Source organism: Varanus komodoensis, unplaced genomic scaffold (assembly GCF_004798865.1).
Source record: "Varanus komodoensis strain SLA01 unplaced genomic scaffold, ASM479886v1 scaffold25, whole genome shotgun sequence".
Lineage (NCBI taxonomy): Eukaryota > Metazoa > Chordata > Lepidosauria > Squamata > Varanidae > Varanus > Varanus komodoensis.
Genome location: NW_025335661.1, coordinates 2,556,003 through 2,579,766, shown reverse-complemented (window position 1 = coordinate 2,579,766; position 23,764 = coordinate 2,556,003). Strand labels below are relative to the sequence as shown.

The 23,764-nt window shown below is 37.6% G+C and overlaps 1 protein-coding gene across 11 annotated transcripts in view; it reads left to right on the top strand.

Moving 5' to 3' along the window:
* Window positions 1-22,966, top strand: part of PER2 (period circadian regulator 2) — a 39,280-nt gene extending 16,314 nt beyond the window's left edge. For 10 of the 11 annotated variants that reach the window (XM_044432849.1, XM_044432847.1, XM_044432843.1 and 7 more), the window contains 20 exons: window positions 359-513; window positions 3,565-3,686; window positions 4,194-4,395; window positions 5,881-5,932; window positions 6,363-6,496; window positions 7,234-7,312; window positions 8,136-8,242; window positions 9,653-9,806; window positions 11,231-11,336; window positions 11,901-12,035; window positions 12,215-12,323; window positions 12,991-13,159; window positions 13,264-13,388; window positions 14,382-14,582; window positions 14,797-15,045; window positions 15,972-16,834; window positions 18,561-18,747; window positions 18,846-19,035; window positions 19,933-20,083; window positions 20,381-22,966. In XM_044432849.1, coding sequence (XP_044288784.1) covers window positions 359-513; window positions 3,565-3,686; window positions 4,194-4,395; window positions 5,881-5,932; window positions 6,363-6,496; window positions 7,234-7,312; window positions 8,136-8,242; window positions 9,653-9,806; window positions 11,231-11,336; window positions 11,901-12,035; window positions 12,215-12,323; window positions 12,991-13,159; window positions 13,264-13,388; window positions 14,382-14,582; window positions 14,797-15,045; window positions 15,972-16,834; window positions 18,561-18,747; window positions 18,846-19,035; window positions 19,933-20,083; window positions 20,381-20,527 — 3,637 coding nt within the window. In that variant the 3' untranslated portion in view covers window positions 20,528-22,966. The remainder of the gene's footprint in view (window positions 1-358; window positions 514-3,564; window positions 3,687-4,193; window positions 4,396-5,880; window positions 5,933-6,362; window positions 6,497-7,233; window positions 7,313-8,135; window positions 8,243-9,652; window positions 9,807-11,230; window positions 11,337-11,900; window positions 12,036-12,214; window positions 12,324-12,990; window positions 13,160-13,263; window positions 13,389-14,381; window positions 14,583-14,796; window positions 15,046-15,971; window positions 16,835-18,560; window positions 18,748-18,845; window positions 19,036-19,932; window positions 20,084-20,380) is intronic. The other variant, XM_044432853.1, reaches the window with a different exon arrangement.
* The last annotated feature ends 798 nt before the right edge of the window (window positions 22,967-23,764 follow it).

Genomic DNA, 23,764 nt, shown 5'->3' with positions numbered 1-23,764 from the left:
CAAGCCCCTGCTGTGTCTCCATGCCAGGTGGTACCTGTTTTTCGATTCATAAGTAGGCAGACAGGCAGGCCTCTGGAGAGTTTTTCTTCTCTTCGCAGGTCTGGGGCCTTTGGAACTCCTCTCAGCAGAAGAGAGGACTTAGAATAACATAACCCATTTACAGATGACTGAAGAATTAGCATATTGCACAATTTTTAGATCCCCATGCTACAAACATGAAGTCTGCATAAAGGAGAAATGGAAAATCTCAATTGTCTTGAGAATAGTATACCTTCAACATTTCACTGCTTAATAAACATTAAAACTTGCTCTTTGCTAAGTAAAAAATGGCATGTGTATTATTTTGTTCATTGTCTAGCACTGAACTGTCTTCTAAATCTAAAATCCAAAAGGAACTGATAAAAACATTGCAAGAACTGAAAGGGCATCTTCCTCCTGATAGAAGGCTCAAAGGCAAATCTAGTATTTTAGCAACTCTGAAATATGCACTGAGGAGCATTAAACAAGTTAAAGGTAACCATATCAAACATTTCTGTTGACAATAGGGAAATTAAAATTACATTGCCAAGCTATAGTAGGAAGTTATTTTATAAAACAGAAGGTTCTTTATGTTTCTTAATATCCTAGTATGAATGACCTAGCCTTTTCTTTGTATTTACATTTTCAGCTAAAAGAGAAGGAAAGGGTCTTTTTTTAGCATTCATCCACTATGAACATATATTGCATATTGATAGATAGCATTGCATAGTACAATTTATATTAATTGTTCCATTTTAATGTTATTTCATTCCTCTCCCTCTCTCATGCACCCCTCTGTTGTATGGGAGCTATAGGTATGTGTTTTCCTCTAGCTGCTAGGTAGGCCGAGTTAACTGAGACTATATGGGAGGAGGACAACATCTCTCTGCTCAACTTTTTTTAACCCTACTGCAAAATTTGATGGACATATTAAATGACACATTATTTTACATCCAAGAAGAAAAGCAAGGAAAGAGAGTCAGTAGAGCAGCTCTTGAAAGCACCTTCCTTCATCTTTGATGAAGTTTATTCTTGAAGTTGAGACTTTTCGCACCATCATGCATTTACTTTACACTTGCTTGAATTGAACTGCATTTGCCATTTTAATGCTTATTTTCTCAGTTTGAAGAAATCCCTCTAGAGCACCTCAGAATCCCTTCTGTTTTTTGTTTTTAGGTTCTAAAGTTTTATTGTTTTCTACTCACTAAACAAATAATTATTCCGAAGACTTCAAACATACTGTGCACAAAGTCGTATTTCTCTACAAATGCTATGTATTTTAGCCCATATTAGAGTTCTGATTCTGTAGCCATTGATAGAAAAAGCCCCATGTTTGGTAGTAAACTGTATCTTCTTTTTCTTAAGCGATCAAGTCAGTCTATCCATTTCTGCACAGTCCAATATCTTGTTCAAGATCAAATCTTCAGCCAGTAGCTCTTCATTTCTCCAACATTGTGCATATGCGATCCTTGCTGCTGTTATTACATATAAAGTCAAATATATACTTTGCTTATCAAGATCAGCGGGGAGAATACCTAACAAAAATATTCCTGGTTTAAACTTTACATATCTTTGTATCATTTCCCCAAGCCATCTATGTATTTAACCCAATATTTTTTTGCTTTATCACAAGTCCACCACATGTGATGAAAGGTACCAGGTTTCTGTTTACACTTCCAACACTTATTTGACATGTTTGGAAACATTTTAGCTAATCTGTTGAACGATAGATACCATCTATAAAATATTTTATACAAGTTTTCTTTATAGGAAGTTGCCAAAGTTATCTTAACTTTCTTTCCCACAACTTTTGCCACCTCTGCAATTCAATGTTATACCCAAAGCTTTGTGTCCATATTATCATTGTTTCTTTAACTTGTTCATCTTCCATTTTCATGTCTAAGAGAAAATTATACAATCTTTCATTCATTTTTATCTGATTTTAAAATTAATTGATCAAAAGTATTTTGTTCCTTATACAACCCATACATTTTAAAATCTTTAACATGTCTCAATTTTATCTGTGTTTAATGCCACCAAGAAAGATCAATGAAGTTCTTGATTTGATTTCAATTTTTCTTCATTGTCCAAGATGTCATTATAAGTCACAATCTTATTGAAATTTAATGCATTTGGGTATACAAAAGCTTCCATAGGAGAAAACCATCTCGGTATCTTATTATAAATTTTAGTGATTTTGAAAATACCCATGAGTTTTACACTTCTCATACCACATAAAAGCATGCCAACCCATTTGTAAGTTGTGACCTTCAGGATATAAAATCCTTTTGTTCCTTAATGTTTTCCATTCTTTTAGCCACACTAGCACACATGCTTGATAATACAACCACCAATCTGAGAGGCCAAAACCCCCATTCCTTTTGGCCTCCTGGAGCATTTTTATTTTCATTCTTGGTTTCTTCTTTTGCCATATAAATCTCGAAATTTGTGTATTTAAATCATCAAAAACACTTTTTCTCAATTTTTATGGGAATTGTTTGAAATAAAAACAAAATCTTAGGTAGTATATTCATTTTAACTATAGCTATTCTTTCCAACAATGGTACTTCTAAATTAGAACATTTTTCCAAGTCTGCCCTGGAAATGTAATTGTCTTGTTTCATTGTAGCGCATCTAGCTGTTAAGTGGATTCCCAGATATTTAACATTTTTCGCTATTTGAAGATCTGCTGTTCCATCAAGGTTGAATCTTTGATTCAACATACATCTTTTTACTAATAATTTAGTCTTTTCTCTAATTATTTTCATCCCCGTAACTTCTCCACAGTCTTCTATTTTTTTCAACAATTTAGGTGCTGTTACCACGAGAATCCCTCTGGTTTTAACCACCCTAAATAGTTTGATGTCAACTTCGTTGTTTACTCCTGCCTCCAGATCATTTATGAATACGTTTAAAAAATGGTCTTAATACAGAACCTATGGAACCTCACTGTTCATGAAGAGAAATTACCATTTATTTCTGCCCTCTTCTTTCTGTTCCATAACCATTACTGATCCATAAGAGGACCTCTCCTCTTATTCTGTGACCGCTAAGTTTGCTCAGGAGTCTTTGGTGAAGGGCTTTGTCAAAAGCCCTTTGGAACTCTGAGTAAACAATGTCTGTTAGATTTCCCCTGTGCACACAACATACACTCGGAGAACTCTAAAAGGTTACCGAGACAGGACTTCGAATCACAAAGGAGCTGCATATATTTCTTCTCCAGGAGTGGCAATGGGAGATGGATCTTCTCATGTATCATTTTCCAGCATTCATGGAAGAGCAGACTAAAGACAAACTCTCTGCCCTGCAGTCAGTTCAGGGTTCTCCATAAGTGTTAATTAGTAGGACTAGATTTTTTGAAGCAGAGGAAAATATTATTAAGGTCATGAAAACTGTTGAATAGACTGTCTCTTTTCTGCTGCTAGTTAGAAGAAAAGAAATATTAATTTGCTGTTCTAAATGGAAGACATTTTATCATTACTCAGTGTGACTGGAGTGAATTTAACAGTGTTGCTTGAAAGGTAAACCTTGTTTGTTCTCATGTAGCTAACGAAGAATATTACCAGTTGATGATGATTAATGAAAGCCATCCTTGCAGTCTTGATGTATTCTCCTATACTGTGGAAGATGTTGAAAATATTACTACAGAGTACATTATGAAGAATGCAGTAAGTATTTTTGTGCAATTTATTTTTCAAGCTGAACTGGGATGTTTTTATTTTGTTTTCAATTGTAATGTTCCATAGTCTATATCATTTCTGAAATCTAGTAATAGAATACTCTATGTTAAAGGAGAGTCACCATGGTGTAGTGGCGTGAGTGTTGGATTTAAGCTGCAGAGATGCAGGTTCAAATCCCCACTCAGTCATTGACCTAATGGATGACTCTAACTCAACTCTTCCTTGGTTTAATATGTCCCTCAAAATTTTGTGTAAGGTTCCATTGGGTACAGGAAGCTATTATATTCAGTCTTGAGCTTCTTGGAGGAAAGGCAGGATACAATTTTAAGAAATTAGAAACATGAATTGTAAATCCTACTGAACTGCTACCTTTCAAATATTTTAGATATATCTGTTATATTGTGAACAGAAAATGCTGTTGAATTAATTTTAATGCCTTACAAGACTTAACATTTCTCCAGACTAAAATAACTACCTGAATACGTATCATTTCAGGATATGTTTGCAGTAGCCGTTTCTTTGGTTACTGGGAAAATTCTGTATATTTCTGATCAGGCTGCTTCTATTCTCCATTGTAAGAAAGACCGCTTTAAAAATGCCAAATTTGTGGAGTTTCTGGCACCTCAAGATGTTAGTGTGTTTTATAGTTCTACCACTCCATATAGATTGCCATCCTGGAGTATTTGCAATGGAGTAGGTAAGTAAGTTGATTAAAATTTTCAACATCTGCAAAAATATATTTTAACCCAAAACCCTCTCCTTGGAGCCAGTCATTTATCCAGTGCAGTTCTGAATTCTGGCAAAATGCTGGCACCGCAAATTGGTGCTTCCTGGGTGCAGGAAATTAGTGTTCAACCTGTCCTGGATGAAACAGGTGTACATCATGGAGGCATTTCTTGATTCAGTCTTGTTCCTAGACATGCAAATTGCCTGAATGGTTTGGAGTACCTTTTACCAGCTTTGGTTTGGTTCACTTCATTGTTTCTAGGACAAATACAAGACTGGTGACTGATGCTGATTCAAGTTGGATTACTATATTACAACAACACCAACAACAAATCTTTGTTATGGTCAGAGACCAGACCAAAATAAAACATTAAAAAACCAATTTAATACATTGTATGTGGGTCTACCCTTGAAATGTTTGGAAGCTTTAACTTGTACAAAATACAGTGACTAGAATTCTGCCTATTTCATTAAGATAGTATCATATTACAATGATTTGTAAGGAATTACACAAGCTTCCTATTCACTAGTGAGCCCAAATTAAGATGCTGGTTGTCACCGTTAGGTTTCAAGCTTTTTAGGGTTTTACATACTTGAAGGACTGCCTCTTCCCATACATATTATCCATGCAGTGACATCGTCAAGGAAGGCTCTTCACTGAATGCCATCAATGGGAGAAATACACTGGACTTACAAAGGAGCGATCATGCTCTGTAGTGTAAAATAATGTAGCAAGTATTCAAGATAAAAGATGTTATTGAGGATACTGGAGTTCAGCTATTGAGTATACCTGTCTGGGAAGCAGAGACATTAGATGACTGAGCCATTCTATTCATCAGGGCTTTTGGTTCTCAGTTCAATGCTCTCCTTGTGAGTTAGTCAGTGGGGTGATGACATGACAGTCAGGCACTGATATGCATGTTTTCCTTAGTTTCAGGGAATTTTAAATTCAGTCAAAGAGAAAGTAAGGATATTATATAGCTCCTGTGCCTCTGAGGAGGTTCTACAGCCTCAACATTATTCCTGGCAGCTTTTATTCATTTAGTTATTACATTAATACATTTTCAGGCTCAGTCTTCCAGCAAAAGAAAATTACTGAGCCAATTACTGTCAGGGTAATGCCAATTAGTTCTATAATGCACAGTACGCATATCAGAGAGCTAATATGTCTGAAGCTTCTCCATAATAGAAGGACCAACTTCAACCTTGCTAGATCCAAGGTACTCCATTTCCCTGGATGGGCCCATCAGTTAAGCCACCCTGGCCAATGATCTGCCACGGTGAAAAGGCAGCTATCCCCAGCCATGCATACTCTTTCATTCTAGCCAACAGAAGCTTCTGTGTTCTTCCTACATTTCAGCTTTTACTTACATTTTAAGCTGTGTAATTATACTGTGCTGTTGTTCAGAGTATGAAGTTTGAATTTTGTTACTGAAGTCCTTTCATATTTTTATAGAGTCTGCTACCCAGGAGTGTATAGAAGAAAAATCTTTTTTCTGCCGCATTAGGTAAGGTAAAATTTTAATATTCAATCATTGATATGTATTTAGAAGGCTATGATGTATGCTTTACTTGAAGCTATTCATGTTCTTTGGTTAGTGCCTCAACAAACTTCAGAAATAACATCAAAAATTAAAAGATGAATAGAACTACAATTTAAGAAGTGACCACAGAAAGCTGTTTCTGGGCTGTAATCATGGCTAGGATCCAAAGAGGGCCTTGTGCAGGATCACAGGGAAGTGGGGAGGTTCCATGTGCCTCCAGAGGAAGGGCTTAGTCTTGTCTTTTGGCCCTTGACTTTTGCTTTTCAGAGGGCATGAGTAGTAAGAAGGATGGCTGTAGAGCCCCCCCCCTAGTTTGCTGAGATGAAATAATTTGCTATATTGGGTGCTCATCATAAAATATCAGAACTAATCTGTCCTAACTTTTAATTTTTAGTACAGGGAAAGAACATATAAATGAGATCTGCTACCAACCATTCCGTATGACTCCGTACCTTATTAAAGCACAAGATGCAGAAGAACAGCTTTGTTGTGTGTTGCTTGCAGAAAAGGTGCATTCTGGTTATGAAGGTAATAATACCTGAACAGATAATGACGTATGATTATTTTCTTTTGAAAGAGAAGATAGCTTAGTGTTACGCAGAAACCACTAATTGTGCGATGAAGCAACCTGAGAGGCTTCTGTGTGAAAGGTTATTGTACTTTGTAGGTCAGCCTATGTATCTGAGGATAATTATTCTTCCAGCCCTTTCATAACCATATTTAAGTGGAAGGGAAGCTGGCAGCTTGATAATATGCATATTTACTGGGAATTATGTCCCATTGGTTTCAATAGTACTTATTCCCTAGTAAATGTGGTTAGGAGTGCAACTTAACCATCTAAACAAATCTGAATGGAAACTCCCCCACTTCTGCTGTACTGTTTGTCACATTCTTTGTTGCCATCTTTTCTGTAGTGATGGCAGGCTGCCATTTTGCTCTAACATTCTGTGTACAATCCACTGAAAGTTAGGTTTAATTCTAATAAAAGGAACAGGAATTAAAGGTTTAACTGCATTTTATGTATGCTTTTCCAATGGATTCAAATAATATTTAATAGTTTCCTTTTTTATGTATTAGCTGCACACATGTGCTACCTTTTTAAATTGCTCCACAGAACTAAAACAAACCTGCAAATGTAGCTTGTGCACTGATATTTGCTACTGGTTATATGTGTGTGAGCAAGCTAATCACATGGAATAATAGCTGTCTGGTTTATGAATGTATGCTGGTTTCATGTACTAAATTTCATACTTACTTTGTTTCAGCACCTAGAATTCCTCCAAATAAAAGAGTCTTTACAACCACGCATACGCCAGGTTGTTTGTTCCAAGATATAGATGAAAGGTAAACTAGAATTACTACATTAAACATTCTAACTTACGAGTACCTTTATATTAAAGTGCAAGTTGACTAAAGTATGAAAGCAGGGGAGATATGTGCATAATGCTTATGAGTCTTCCTGAATGTGTTTGGAAAACTGAGGCTAACTAATAGAAAGAAAAAAGCATTCTTGGGGCTAGTTGTTGTTGTTGTTGTTGTTGTTGTTATTATAGCATTTCTATGCCGCCCCTGTGCCAAAACCTCTAGTTCTGTGTTTCTCTTACATTAAAAATAGGAGACATCAGCGTACAACCTAATTACTTGAAATGTTTTTAAAGACATAATGCAGTGCAATTCTGGCCTTAGAAATGAACTTACAGGCTTTTTTGTCACTGCTTGCCAATAGAGAAGATTTGTAACTCACTTTTTTCTGGGACCCTTGCAGTAAGTGTGAATAGGCAGGTGGACATTTTATAGTATGGTTTGGGCTGCAACTGTCATCATGCCCAAGCTAATATGGCTATGGGCTGTTTTAGAAGGTTATATGCTGTATAATAAATTACCTTTTATGTAAGTGTTGCCATTGAAAAAAGAATACTAAAGCTAAATAGGAGAACCTTGTAAGCTGCTTTGGGTTCTTTCAAGAAGAAGCAAGGCAGGGTTTAAATGCTGCAGTAGTAGTAGTAATACTTCATCTTTTGGCTCTACATATTGCTTGAGGAATTAATCCTGATGCAATACCACAATGCCTTATCCTGTGCTCATTCACATGTAACATAAATGAAATCAAATTGATTTGTGTGTACATGTATTCTGCTTCATAATTATTATTTTTTTCTTTTTTAAGAGCGGTACCTCTGCTGGGATACTTGCCGCAGGACTTAATTGGAACACCAGTCTTAGTGCATCTTCATCCAAGTGACAGACCTTTAATGCTAGCAATTCACAAAAAAAGTAGGTTCTTTCAATTTTAGGTAGCCTGTTTTTTTTTTTTTCTGAAAGGGCAGGAGGCAGTTGATAAGGAAAGCCAGCACAGTGAAAGTGAAGGATCTTCATAGCATTTTAAGAAACCTAAGTAATTCATTCATTATGAATATTAGATAATTTCAGATATACTAATTTCCCTTCCCTTCCCTGCCTTGGTCATCTTGAGAAAATTATGCTGAAATTATTAGAGTACCAATCTCCCTACTCTTTGTCCTTGGACCATCCATCTTCATCTCTCAGTGAATGTGCACTGTTGGAGTTCAGCAAACCTCAGATGATAAAGGAATGAAGCAGCTTTGTGTTGAAACAGTCATTGCCTTACTGACCCTTGTCCTTGACCATTTATAGTCTTAACGATCTAAATTTATTATAGTCTTAAAGATCAAAAACTTTTGGGAAGACCCTTTTAGCTCAGTGATTTAGTAGGTGGTTTGCATGCAGAAGGTGCCAGATTCCGCTCCTGGCAGCTCTCGTTGAGAGGAGCAGGTAGCAAGTGACTGGAAACATCTTTGAGACCTTGGAGAGCTGTCACCAGCTACAACAGATAAGACCAAGTTAAGATGGACTCTGTTTCAGTACAAGAAACTTTGTATGTTCGCTTGTTCATGGCCCCTTCAAACTCTAGTACAGTAGTCCCCTGAAATTCACGGAGGTTACGTTCCTAAAGCACCCGCAAATTGTGAAAAACTGCCAAGGCGGTGCGGGCGGGAGGCCTGGGCCAGGCTGCGGGGAGGGCACAAGTATGGCAAGGCAGGGGTACGTACAGAAATCATTTTCTGCAAGCGAGTCCACACTCCGAGGAAATGATCTTGCGAGTAAGCCGCCGCACGGTGAGGCACCGGCTTACTCGCAAGGAGATCGGCTTGGACTCACTTGGAGAAAAATCCCTCGAAAGACTGAAGCCGCGAACACGAACCGCGACTTCGCGGGAGTATACTGTATTCTATAATTTTGTGAACTAATTTTCCTAGATACTGGCCATCATTTGTTACTTCAACCCTGTATGCTGATGTTAAAGCTAACAAGAATAACCTTCTCCAATCAAAGGAACCCCTTAAATATCTGTGTTCTCCCCTCCCCACCCCTGCAATCTGAGTGGGCAATACTCTAACAGAATTGGCGGGGGAGGTGTAAAATGGCATCTATAATGGCAGAAGAGTAGCCAAAATTAGCTTGAAAACTAGTAAATTTTAATCCTTTGGATTCTATAGCTGCTATGGATTTCTTTCTTTATTTTCGTTGTATGTATTTATGTGTGTGGGGGAGGGGTTACATTAAGGCTGTGTTGAGAACAAAAATCACCCCCAGACCTCCCACAGTTGTTAATTCTGAAACTATATATTAGTCATATATAAGAGAATGATGTTTTTGTTACAGTACTTCAGTGTGGTGGACAGCCGTTTGATTACTCACCAATCAGGTTCTGCACTAGAAATGGTGAATACATAACTCTGGATACTAGTTGGTCCAGTTTCATCAATCCTTGGAGTCGAAAGATTTCCTTTATAATCGGAAGACACAAAGTTAGAACGTAAGTACATGGTAATTGGTAATAAAAATAAAAACTCTTGCATTATGATTTGCAGGAGGCCTGTTGAAACTGACACATACGGTCAAATGTCATGCTTGAAACAAATTTCTACAACTTTTTGCAGACCATTGCTTTCTCTTCTCCTTTGCTCCCCTACCAACTCTTAAGAGTTAGAATATACCTCTTAAGGCTCAACTGGATAAGAAGCCATTCATACAATTAGTTCTGATCTGGACTGAGCCCTTCATACAGCTCTGTATTAAAAAGCCATGCACCCAAGTAGCAATTTTGAGAATTGCTGCTTTGGAAGTAAACAGAACATAAGAGATATGCTGGATTAGACCAAGGGTCCATTTAGTCCAGCATTATGTTCACACAGTGAGCAGTGAAATGCCCATGGGAAACCCACAAGCAAGACATAAGTGCAACAGCACTCTCCCCTTGCTCCCATGTTCCCCTTGCCCCATAAGACAGACCAGCTGTGCTAGACAGCACCTCACGTGATGTGCTGAGAGCCAGTGTGGTGTAGTGGTTAAGAGTGTGGGACTGGGACTCAGGCGATCTGGGTTCTAGTCCCCACTCGGCCATGGAACCAACTGGGTGACTTTGGTCCAGTCACAGACTCTCAGCCCAGCCTTCCTCACAGGGTTGTTGTTGTGGGGATAAGATGGAGGAGGAAGAGAATGATGTAAGCTGCCTTAAGCCCTTTGTAGGAAAAAGGCAGGATATAAATCGGAAAAAAATAAATAAAAAAAAGTGGAAAACATCCCCATTTGCCACACTCATGGAGATCATCCATCCAGTGTGGAGCATTTTTGTGGGCAAGCCGAGCTACACAGTATGGCCACTGTGTGGAGGTGTTGTAGCAGTGTGGCTGAATGGGGGCTGCAACATATAAATGAGCAGTAAACTTGAGTCAAACTAGCTGCCCTTCATAGACACACGGACTTCCCCATCCCATTCAGGGAACCACATTTGGACCATAAGGATTCTCAGCTTTTTGTCATGTGAAATTGGGTGGTATTTGACTACAACTGGAAGAGCTCTGACATTTTAGTGTCTGCATATTTAGGACTGATAATCATGGGGATTTGTGGAACGTACAGAGAGGTCAAAGTTCAAATACAAGTAAATGGCATATATGTGCATTCCTATTTCTGAACTGATATAGGGAGCTTACCAAAAATAATAATTCAAGTTGTTCCTGTAAGTATGTACTGTATAGCAAGTGGACTTAACAAGAAACTTGTAAGTGCTGCAAATGTATCCAATCTTGTCAAGAGTAACTTCAGAATGAGGAAGTTTGGAGTGAGTAGGCCAAAATCTTTTAACAGTTTAAAAGTTTGTAGATGCTATAAAATGAGGGCTGATATAAGTGGAATAAATGCATTTCACATTCTGAATATTATTAATGACATTTACAGAGGTCCCTTGAATGAAGATGTGTTTGCACCTCATTGCACGGAGGAAAAAATTCTTCACCCAAGCATTCAGGAAATTACAGAGCAAATACATCGGTTATTATTGCAGGTACACTTTCTTTTAATTTAAAAAATAAACCTGAATAATCCTATGGCGTCTCCAACAGAATGTAACAAGATGCAATGTTAAATATCTGTAATTTAAGCATCCACACTGTTGTGCACACTAATTCTTAGAATTCTGGCCTGCCCCACCTTTCCACCATATGTGATGATCAAGGCAGTCAGCAGCAATGACAGTAAAATTGTCTTAAAAGGCCAAAAGCCACTCCAAACAGACATCACTTTTATTTAAAGAGAAGAATATTGGAGATGGAACTAGCCTGGCCTCTCTAGGCAGGAAGTTTTGGGGACTGGGAGTAACTATCAAAAAGCCTCCTTACTCATTACAGCAAGCATGCCTCCAGTTGATTCAGTGCTTGTGCCTGTGCAGAAGTCTCTATTAAGGCAGTTCTGTGGTTACAATACAAAACATACTTCTTGAACAGAAGTGCTTGATTTATTCCTTAGTTGATTCAGACGAATCGTAATATACAAAATCTGAAGGCTGCATAAATTCTGGCTAGCAATGTTCTCTGTTTCTTTATTAACAAATATATCCATTTATGTTCAGCCTGTGCATAACAGTGGCTCTAGCGGCTACGGAAGCTTGGGGAGCAATGGGTCGCATGAACACCTAATGAGTGTGGCTTCATCCAGTGACAGCAACGGGAACAATAATGAGGATACACAGAGGATACCAAAGCCTGTGAGATTTTCACTGTATTAATGGTTACAGTCTAATGGAAATTGGCCCCGGGGATTTCGCTAATAGAAATGTTACATAGAGTGTTAATGTCTCTCACTGGTTCTCCCCGTAAGCATTGAGCAGGTATGGCTTAATGTAAAAAGCTTTTCACTGACTGACTGTTTTTCTCTTTGCTGCAGAATTCTTCTCAAGATATTTGTAAAAATGGTCGTGTGGCCAAAAATAAAGGGGAGCATGCGTTCGTTGACTCCAGGTCAAAGCTTGAAAATCAGAAGAAATCTTACGGAGGTATGCTAATGAAGTCAGTTTTTCAAAAGTTTGAAATAATTCAACAGTAAATTTAAGATTCACTCTTATTGTTTATCTTTAACTGGGAACATCTCACATGCTATATGGTGAAATGCAGGTAGTCCATCCCCACTTGTACAACTTGCCACAGGTTGGGAATTGCCATGTGCTCAGTCTAAAGTTCCATCTGAATTTGAGTTATAGCTTTTTGGCTCTAGTTCGTTCTGTAATAGCAGGGACAGACTGATGGGCTGGATATGGCCCTCCCCACACAGCCCATGGCCTTTCCTCCCACTACACTTCATATAGGCTCAGTTAGACTTTTAAAGCCTGAATCACACAGAGAGGCATTTTGAAGTGGAGAGTTTATTTATGTCTGTGTCTATGAGGATGTATGAATGGGTGTGTGTACATTCTGTATAGCTGTGGTGTGCATTATGTGTAAGAATACATGTGTATGAAAGGGATTAAAGGGTGGTCCCACTCACATTAGTTTTAAGCTTGCTTACCTTTGGGGTGGGGAAGCATCTACTTCTGACACATGGCTAGAAGGTTTTCTAAAGGGAATGTGGTCCTCAAAAAGTTCCCTATCCCACCATCGTGGGATGGTTACTGTGAAGGACCACTATGTAAACAATGTATGAGTTGTTTGTTTTGTATTACACAGAGAAACTCAGTGATTGTCGTGCCCTTGCGAAAGGCGCAGCTCAGTCAGCTGAAAACGATAATGCTGTTGGAATTGCGTGTCAAAGGAACCTGGCTGCAGAAGAACTGGCTTGGGGGGAGCAGCCTGCATATTCATATCAACAGATTAGTTGTTTAGATAGTGTTATCAGGTAGGCAACAGTAAATGTCAATAAAACACTAGTTATCTGTAACTGACTGCTCCTTTTTAAACTACAATTTTATTTTACAATTTTATTTTTGCTCTTGCTTGTAGGTATTTGGAAAGTTGCAGTGCAGCTGATGAAGTGAAGAAAAAGCCTCAGTCTACATCAAGCACTGTTTCACTTAATCCTGAAATACACAGAAAGAAAATGGATAGTACCATTGAAACATCCACAGGTATTCTAGGGCTTTACTGATTAAAAGGTTCACAGTGAAATCCTGTTTATGCTTACTTGGAAATAAGTCTTATGCACTCCATGGAGTCTACTCCTTTTTATATTTAGGACTGCAGAATCAAGTGTCGGTGTGATTCAACCAAGAATTACCTTGTAGAATTGCTTTTCATAAGTCAGAACTAGATACTACAGTACACATTAAGACACAGTCTTGTGTCATCTCTTCATCTTTTCAGTCCTGGAAATATGAAGTTATACCAAATATATGATATTATATGATATCACAGTGAAAGTTTTAACAAGCTAAACAGTAGCTAAATAAAAAACAAGAAACTTTTAGTGCAAAAATTCACTCTGTGCTTTTGCTTCTGTATTGTTCCTGCCTTAGAAACAGATTTGACAAAGCAGTAATTTAAAGACGTGAGCCACACGTGCTTGAAAAGTGTTAATGCAGTACATCTAACAATGAACAAAGTAGATTATAGTTGATTAAATTTTTAAATACAAATGGAAGAATGTTTTCTTGTGCCCACCCAGGAAACATTTTTCTTTGGAAAAACTGGTGGTAAGGAAAGTATCAATCCCCACCATACTGGCAAATTGTTACTGATGACATTTGTAAAATGAGTGACAGCTGTGCTTGTATTGTTGCCCTTTCTATGCTCCATAGCCCCACAAGCCAAAAGATATGGCCAAGTTGGTGTTTAGTTGTTGATGACAATGTTAGAAGCTGTGTAAATCCAAAAATATTTGACAAACCAGTTAAGTGGAAAAGAAAGCTGATACCTTTGAAGATCATTTATAAGATGTTGGAAAAATGCACTTTTTAAAAGACGTCACTCTTTCCTGCCTTGTCATTAGCTGGGGGTGGGGGATTATTTTTCACCTTTCAAAACATGCTGTTCACCCAATGTCATGTTTTATGTGTTTGAGAAGTTTCCATTCATTCTTGTTCTTTTCTCTGTGTGGCATTTTTATTGTATTACTATTTGAGAAGAAAGTGGGCTGTCAAAACCTCACATCGGCCCTACAGTGTTGGAGTCACCTGACAAATCAAACGCTTCTGTTGTTGGTGGCCACCTAACTTCTTTGACTTTGCCTGGAAAGCCAGAAAGTGTTGTATCGTTTACCAGTCAATGCAGCTACAGCAGCACTATAGTTCATGTTGGAGACAAAAAAACGCAACCTGAATTAGGTATGGTACCACTTTATTATGGGGTAGAATTGCAATTACTATTAAAAGTAGGGTTTTAATAAACTTGATTGTAGGAATCATTAATTTCTGTTTCCTGTGGAAGTGCAAGAAAGGTGGTTAGACAGATAATATTAATGTTCTGTTGAAAGAAAAGAGCTCTGATCAGATGAAAATAAGATGAAAAAATTAAAATATATTTTACATTTTATTTTAGAAATAATAGAAGATGGTCCCAGTGGAACAGAACCCATAGAAAATCAACAATCTAGCACTGCACAAAAGAACCAGGAAAAAGAGGCCTTTAAAAAATTGGGACTTACAAAAGAAGTCCTTGCAGTGCATACACAAAAAGAAGAGCAGAGCTTTCTGAACAAATGTAAAGAAATTAAAAGATTCCATATTTTTCAATATCATTGCAATTACTACTTTCAAGACAGACCCAAGGGACAGCGTGGTGAACATGGTACTGTTCTTTTTATGGCCTTATGACATTTACCGTTATATAATCTCTGACCAGAAAAAGTTCATTTTAATGTGGTTACCTAAGTTTAGTTAGAATTGTAAACTATAGCTGACTTGGGATTATATTGCGCACACTACTAGAAGCTGAAGTCCCTCCTCCAGAGCTGTTAAGAAGATGAATGAGAGATTACATTTGTTTCTTTAAGTTGCATAGTTTTTCCCATCTTCGTCAAGATTATTAGAGGCATGATTGGCCATTTCCTGTGCAAAGGAATGAGTATTATTTCTCTTGCCTTTTATTGTTCCTATGCATAGATTTAGAAAAGCTTTTGGCAATGAAAGAAATATAGGCTTGATTTGCATATAACAAGAGGCAGATGAATTTCCCTGATTTAATTATGGTGGTAGCATTATTAGAGCAGCAGGGTACATCAAAATTTCTTGTTATATGTAAACCCAAAAAGGATGAGTTGCTACCCACAACCGTAACATAGCCAATGGCTTCTGACTGGCTTATCCATTGTCCCAGCAGGCACCTTTCACCAGGTCCCCACATGATGAAAAGCACTGGCATACGCCTAGATCAGCAATTTGACCACTGTGGGTAGCATAACCCACCATAAGTTACTCATGGGTTGCAGTGATAATGTGAAAAGGGTCTGAAGTGTGTTGAGAGCAAAGTGGCACTTGATTTGAGCCAGTGTTCACCAACTCCGTCTTGGAACATAAGAAGAAAAAAATCATGTGCACAAAGTAATCTCTCTGCAATCAAGTGGTAGGGAGAAATGTATAAGGAAGAATTTATACCTGTAAAACCTGAAAAGCTATCTAGGAGATATAAAGTTATATTGCTTCTTATTTTAAAAATGGAAAACAAAAAGTAGAGATGTTGAGTATCCCTCTCTTTCTTTCACACACTTGCTTTAGGTATGCATGGACTGCAGCATGGCTCTGGAATAGATCAGTCTTGGAAAAAAAGTGGGAAGAACAGGAAATCTAAGTCAAAACGACATAAGCCTCATGAATCTTCAGATAGTACAACTTCTGGTACCAAACCTCCACACAGGATTCCTCTGCTGGGCTTAAATAATACCGCTTGGTCTCCATCAGATACTTCCCAAGCCAGTTATTCTGCCATGCCTTTTCCTGCAGTTATGCCTGCATATACACTCCCAGTTTTTCCACCCACTGGAAATGTTCACCCAGGTCCTGAAACTTCTCTTTCTGGTTTGAATGAATCACCGGACTTGGGAAATCATTGTCCATTGCCTTTATCGCAATTCCCTGCACCACTAGTGACTCCGGTGGTAGCACTTGTACTCCCCAACTATGTGTATCCTCAGGTGAACAATGGTATCCCTCAAACACTTTATCCTGATCCACCTACCTTTTCTGCTCAGCCTTCTTTCTCTTCACAAGCACCGTTTACAGCACAGACTCCATTCAATGCCTCAAACACATTCCCTCCTCAGACTATTTTTCAGACAGAACCATTCCATTATAATCCATCAGCACATAGTGAAAAGACCCGTGTTATAGAATCCCGAAATGAACCCTCCCGTTCCTGCACTCCTCAGTCTCTGGGTCCACAAGACCAGGCTTCAGCACCATTGTTCCAGTCACGGTGCAGTTCTCCTCTACAGCTGAACCTTCTACAATTAGAAGAAATGCCAAAAGTGACTGAAAGTGGAGCTGCCAGTATGCTGGGGAACTATGGAACTTTAGCCGATGGAGGAACCACAAACAAACCCATGAGTTCAGATGACTGTAACAGAAAAGTATCCTCCCCTGTAAGCATTCTCTGTAATTTCCTGGAAAATGCCTGTGTTGAAAAAGTACTTATATCCATTTATGCTACATGTGGGGAACTCTTTAAAAAGTGTACTATTTCACTTTTCCACTATGGGAAGTTATCAGTCTATAGTGGCAGACACTGAACTGTTTCCTGGTACAGGAAAATATCTATTAAGTATGACTGAAGTCAAAGAAATGCTGTTTTAGTGCAAAGTTGAATAACCTTCCATTTCGGATATCCTTTTGGTGATTATTCGTTAGACTGAGGCATAATGACCCCTTTGATACCTTTCAGGTCAGGAAATGGAATAGCATGGAGCACTTGACAATTTCACTTGTCTCTCAGAGATGAAAATGAACAGTTGAGGATTCAGATTTTAATTCTAGAGCAGGGATGCATAATCTGCAGCCTGTGGACGTTACTAGATTCTCAGTTCAGCGCACCAGCTTCATCCCCTGGCCTCAACCGCTCCAGCGGGGGGTGGGGGGGGGAGTTGTTACCTCTGGTCAGCAGTTGATTGCAATTAAAAAGTTTTCCCTGTATGATAGAAGAGGAAGCTGAGCAATTGAGTCCTGCTTCCCCTGCAGGAGTTTGCTTGTTTCTGAGTAGACATACTTGATACTTGAGAAGGCTGCTGAGTGATTCAGTCTATTACTTCTGAATATATGAGATTAAACTTGCTTTTCTGAGTAGACATGATTCCTGCCCTAAACTGGTATCCATGAAATTGGGTTTGGGGTTTGTTGGATTTTTTTTCTTTTTCTTTTTGTTTGTTTGTTATGTATACACACAGATACTTTTGCCTGTGGTGTTTGAGAGCGTCTCCAAAATTCAATCAGTCCCTCAGAACAAAAAAAGTTCCCCATTCCTGTTCTAGAAACTTCTGTATATCTGTATAAAGGACAGTGTTGATTAAAATTTTCTTTTAATCAATCTCTTCACAGTTCACCATACATTCTTGTGGGCTGTATTCACATTGTGTATGACACTGGTTCTGAATGATGCACATTCAAATAAGTTGCCATTTACCACACTCTTTCCAGTTTGCCCATGTCTCTCAAAAGCTAAAACAGTTGCATCTTAAACACACATGACTTCCACAACTGACATCTGTGTGCTATTTTGTACTCAGGTGTCTATACCTAAGCAGAAAAATGTAACTTGAGAGCCACTGCATTTTTTCTCTTAAATCCTAGATCACCTTCTGGAAGTAAAATCTGATTTTTAATAATAGTCACAGGGGAGCTTTCTGCTTGAAACACTCTGGAGCAGTTTCCATTGTTAACATAAAGTTCAACATAAAGTTATGTCTACCCTTCATTAGTATCATTGCCCTTCAAGTTGGAAGAGACTTTGAAAGCCCTCTAGCCCAACTCCCTGATCAGTGTAGGAAGTCTAGAACTAAAGCATACATAACCAAATTTTGAATGCCTTCAGCAAAGGAGAGTCCACCACACATCTAGGCATTCTGTTTTTAGGCAAAGAAAGACTCTAAAGGTAAATCTACATTATTTGGAGTTATGATCAGAATATGACTTCCATCCCCCTCAATTTCTTTGAGTTCAAATAGCTGTAAAAAAAAGTCCTAACGCCTTAATCTTGTTTCTGTCCTATTCCACCAAGTTGTAACTAAATATTGTGAAACCTGCCCCATGCAACATGTTTTGATAAAAGGACTTTCCTTAATCTTTTAGACTGACAGCTGTTTCTGTTCTGATAAGGTTGAATTTCCGATGGAAGCTCAAAGTAGTGATGCCTTCTCTGTATCCAGCGATATACTTGATATTTTACTTCAGGAAGATGCAAGTTCAGGCACTGGGTCTGCCTTATCAGGAAGTGGTGCATCAGCAGCTGCTGAGTCTTTAGGATCAGGTTCAAATGGATGTGGCACGTCAGGTAGTGGAACAGGTAAAAATAGACAAGTGTGCTGTTGATGATTTATGAGAGTGTCTAAACGGAGAAATCTGGTCTCCAGTGTTAAAGTTGTATGTGTTTCGTTTCTGAAGGAAGTAGTGAGACAAGTCATACCAGCAAGTATTTCGGGAGCATCGATTCCTCAGAAAACAATCATAAAACCAAGAGCTCAGAAATGGAAGAAAGTGAGCAGTTTATTAAATATGTCCTGCAGGATCCCATCTGGCTACTGATGGCAAATACAGATGATGCTGTTATGATGACTTACCAGATACCCTCCCGGTAATTCTACTTTTTAAAACTTGCTTAAAATCTAAACTAGGCACTGTGGGTTGCTGTTTTAAGCTGACATTGTCTATTATTTAATAAGTGTAATAGAAATAAAGGGTCACAGGAATGCTACAGTATCTAAGGTAAGTTGCAAAAGTTCCCCCATAAGACTCACAATTCTTCTGCTTATATGAATGACACTTGTAGAGTTTTCACTGATAATTGGAAACCTGGCATCCACAATCTACTTGATGAGGTCCACAGTAATGCAAAATGTCAAACTAATCCTGTAGAAATTGTTATGGATACAGTAAGTTAAATATTTGGATGATTGAATCATTTGTACTTATTAGTCAAGTTGTTACTCAGCTTATAATAGATATCTTTAAATTTCTGGGGAAAACTACTGATGAGCCAACATGAGGTAGTCTTACTTCTAGTATGTTTTTGGTAATTAAATAACTTGAATCATGCTCTTTTTTCCCTTCTCTATTAACTCATGTTCATGAAAAATAATCCACCCTGGGGCAAGTGTTCTGAATGTTCAGCACACGACAACCCATCATGGTTAGCCTATCCATGAAGGACTGTTGCGCTGTGTAAGCCAAGTCATGGTTATGAGAGCCATCCCCTTGCACTGGCACCAGAAGTTCTGACCCCTTATTTATTTAATTTGGTGCCACCGCTGCACAAAATAGAATTGGTTTCCTATTCAAAATAAGAATCAGTAGAAAGCAACACTAATTTATTTGGCTGTTAAATAGCAGCATGAAAAAAATTTACAGTTGTTATAATAATTTTAGTCCAAAACTAAAAGCTGTATAATATTTTGTTTGTGCCTGTTAATGAATTCTGCATGTTTAGTTGTTTGAAGAACTGAAATGGAATTGTTTATATATTTTACATTAGTGACTTAGAAGCTGTTTTAGAAGAAGACAAATTGAAACTGAAACAAATGCAAAAGTTTCAACCAAAGTTTACTGAAGAGCAAAAAAGAGAGCTACTTGAAGTGCATCCATGGATTCAGAAGGGTGGACTTCCGGAGGCGGTTGCTAATTCAGTACGTTCAAGGATTTTTTTCCTTTCAGTATAAAAAAACTAACTTCTGTTAGAGGATGAGGTTATGCAAATTGCTTATGTCACATTAGAGTTAGACACCACCCACCCATAGAACCAAGTTCCAGATTATTCATTGGGCCTTTCTTCCTGGTCAAGTGTGCATAGCATTGCAGCCTTAGTATGTGCGATACTTGTTTACTGCTTTCATGCATAGAAGAATTTGAAATGTATGCAGTTGTATATTTCTAGCAACGCATTCAAATAACAATAAATTTCTTCGTTTCTTTCTTTCTTGAAGGAGTGTGTTTATTGTGAAGAAAATGCTAATAGCAGATCTTATGCACAAGATGAAGAAATCCATGAAATGGAGCTTAATGAAATGAGTGAAGCTAGTGGGGAAACTAGTTTGGCTGCCTGGAACCCAGTTGTCAGTGAAAATGTCTAATCAATGAATACCTGTTTCAGAAATACCTGGTTGTAATTATTGCCGTGGATCAATAGATCTTTAAGGTTTTTAAGCTTGTTTCTTGTGAAATAATTCCATTTTATAAAAAACAAATGGATTTTTTGTTCTAGAAAAAGGTCATTTGTGATTAATTTCTTTGAATGGGGACATTCCTTTTCCTTCTAGCAACCATTGTATTTTTAGCAGATGTATATTCCTATTTAATATTTCTAAAAACAAATCTTTCACATTCTGAAAAACCTACAATAATTCTTCAAAATTACAGCAAATATTATCAAGACCTGACTGGATACATTAAGGGATGTTGCAAAGTACTGGGCCATCCTAGATTTCTTTTTTCTAATTTCTGTTTTTCAGTAAAATATAATTTACAAATTTATTGTATATTTTCCAGTTTGGAATATCAGGAATGAATTCCAGATTAGTGGACACTAAATCTTTTACACAATATTTTACAAATGTTTTACTTATTTTTTTAAAAAAATTAACCTTCCTGTTATATCTGTAGTCTGATTTACTGGTGTTACTATTTTCACCTTTCTGAAGAATCCAAATACCCGTTCAATATGTTAAAAATCCCTGATAACTTTTTACTTCAGCATCAAAACATAATAATTCTATTCATTATAAATTCTCATAATAAAATACTGATAATTCTATTTGTTATAAATTCTGATAAGTTATCTTTTAAATTTATATCAGAGGCATGTTTGTTAAAATGTTAACGCTGACATGCATTCCCACTAATTAATCTTTCATCAGCCATTAGCAATTGTCTTTTTTCAAATGTTTTTGCTGAGAAGCATACTAAACTTTACAAGTACCAAAAAACAAAATTACTACTCCCTGTCAGTACATGCTTACATGCCACATGGACCTCCAAACATTAGCATTCTGACCAGAATCATTTACTCAGCATGAAGAGGATAATCTTGATAATAAGGTGGTAAAAATGATAAAGTATATTAGGGAAGTCAACTGTAATTTGAAACTTAAATTACATCTACCTTCTCTAGCTGCAGTTCTCTTTCAGACTTTTTGAAGCTTGCCTTTACTTCGGTTTCTGTAACTTTGAAAGATAGTAGAAAGGCTGATGTAGCAGTGTTCTAAAAATATTGTTTGTAGCTGGATATTATAAAAGATTATCTCAGGATATAGTAACAGCTTAGTAACCCTTTTCAAACTATGTATAAATGCATAAATATACTACATTTATACATATAAATACATCTGTGTATATGTATAAATGTGTAAAAATAACATACTAAATGGTGTTCCAGATGTTATCATTTTTGCTATCAGACACAGTAAAAAACCTGATGAGTAATTTACTGAGACAAAGATTTAGTCTGACAGCATCTGGTAATCTATGTTTTAACAAAACAAGGAAGCCTCAAAATTTCCTTGTTTGTTGATATATTCATGTTGGGTTTTTTCCCCAAACTTTCCTGCCGGCATTTTTGAATGTGAATCCAGTGATCAGTTGGCTAAGAACCAGCAGTTTATCTGGATGGATAAATTACAAACTTTAATTGTGAATTGTATAGACTAAGATCCCCCTGTCCCAGAATTTGCTCCTGTAAATTTATTCTAGTGCCTCCTAATTTTTGTATTATAAGAAAGGGGTAAATAATCCAGTGTGCACCTGTTCTACACCCTTCTCTCAGAATATCTCATGTTTTAAAAGAGTGAAATTTATGTGCATGTACAAACCATGATACAGCTTTATTTTAAATCCTCGTTCATTAAAATGTGTATGAATACTGCTGGTACATCAGCATATTGTGCATATCCTGTTGTGCTTAAACAACTGTTTTAAATGTTCCTCAACCAGGGTACCTTTGAGAAATGAGTTTTATCTAATGATATATCGTTAAACTTTGTTCTACAATCACTTATGCACAGCTTTTATGTATTGTATTTGAATCTCATAGTAAATTATCAGTGTTAAAAATGAAGGCCACAATACAGACAGTCATACAATTATGACTTCGGGCTTGTGATTTTTCGGAGCAGTTTCCCCCGCTCCCCCATGGTGCATGGTGATCTATTTTGTGTGTGTGATTCCATTGACAATTTAGAGAGAGGAGAGAGAGGTATTTCAAGCCTTTAATGGATGCATTAATACCAATGACTATACCCTTTTAAACTACATCATTCTTTATAGGGTGGAATTTAAAAGTTCCCATAAACTTTTTGAACAGCAGTTCTCCATTTTTAGACAAAATTATAAAATCAACTTTCTTCAAATTTGTAGTAGACTTGTTTTAGCTTAGAATGAGAGAACGTTGTTATGTGGTTTTCCCCTCTGCAAACAATGTTTTCTGTACACTGTGCAATATTTGGTTTTTTGTCACTTGTGACCACTTTTTATTACATGCTTTCTAGAAAATTCGTAAATAAAGCCAATTTATTTTTCGTTGTTGTGTTTTTATACTTATTATTTCTGATTAACCCCTCCTACAGTAAATAAAAATTAATTATAAGAGCCACTTCCACCTAATAATTGCTAATCTAGGACTGGCCACCTTTGCCCCCAAGGTGTGGCCAAAGCTGGCAGTCAGCAGGGCCTGAGTTGGCCCTCACCCCGTCTATACCAACCTCCATGTACAAGGAAGCAGATGCTTAAAAGTGCTCATTCAGATACCATGGCACCTCTCTCTGCTCCCTGTTGCCCACGTAACTGGCGCTGGTGCACTCCACAGTTGTTGCTAATGCTAACTGAGTAGCACGGAGGAAACCTGCAGACACACACTTGTGGCTCCACGCCAGAGGCAACCGGGCTTAATCCTTTAATTCTGGGATGCTGGTTATTTGTCCTTGTTTCCCAGGTGGTCTCTGAACGACTTCTGACTCTACCAGCCATTTGACATCTTGACATTCTACAGTGTACTCAGCCATATGTCAAACAGACTGCATTTTAATTTGAAGTTCACAGTCATTATAACGAGGAATAGATTACTGCAGGAGAGAGTGTGTCATTGAGGAATGCTTAATGTCTGTCTTTACAGTTTCTTCACCACAGCTCTGATGCACAAGTCCTATTTTGGATATAATTGCAGGAGGAAAGAAAGGGATGTGAGTCATTCACATTGTGATCCCAGATGATTTGCCCAGAAGTAAGCTTCATTGTTCTTTCTTACTCCCAGGGATACATGCATAATCTTGAGGCTTTAGCATCTTATTTAAAGCACTTCTTTGTAATGGGTAACTGCT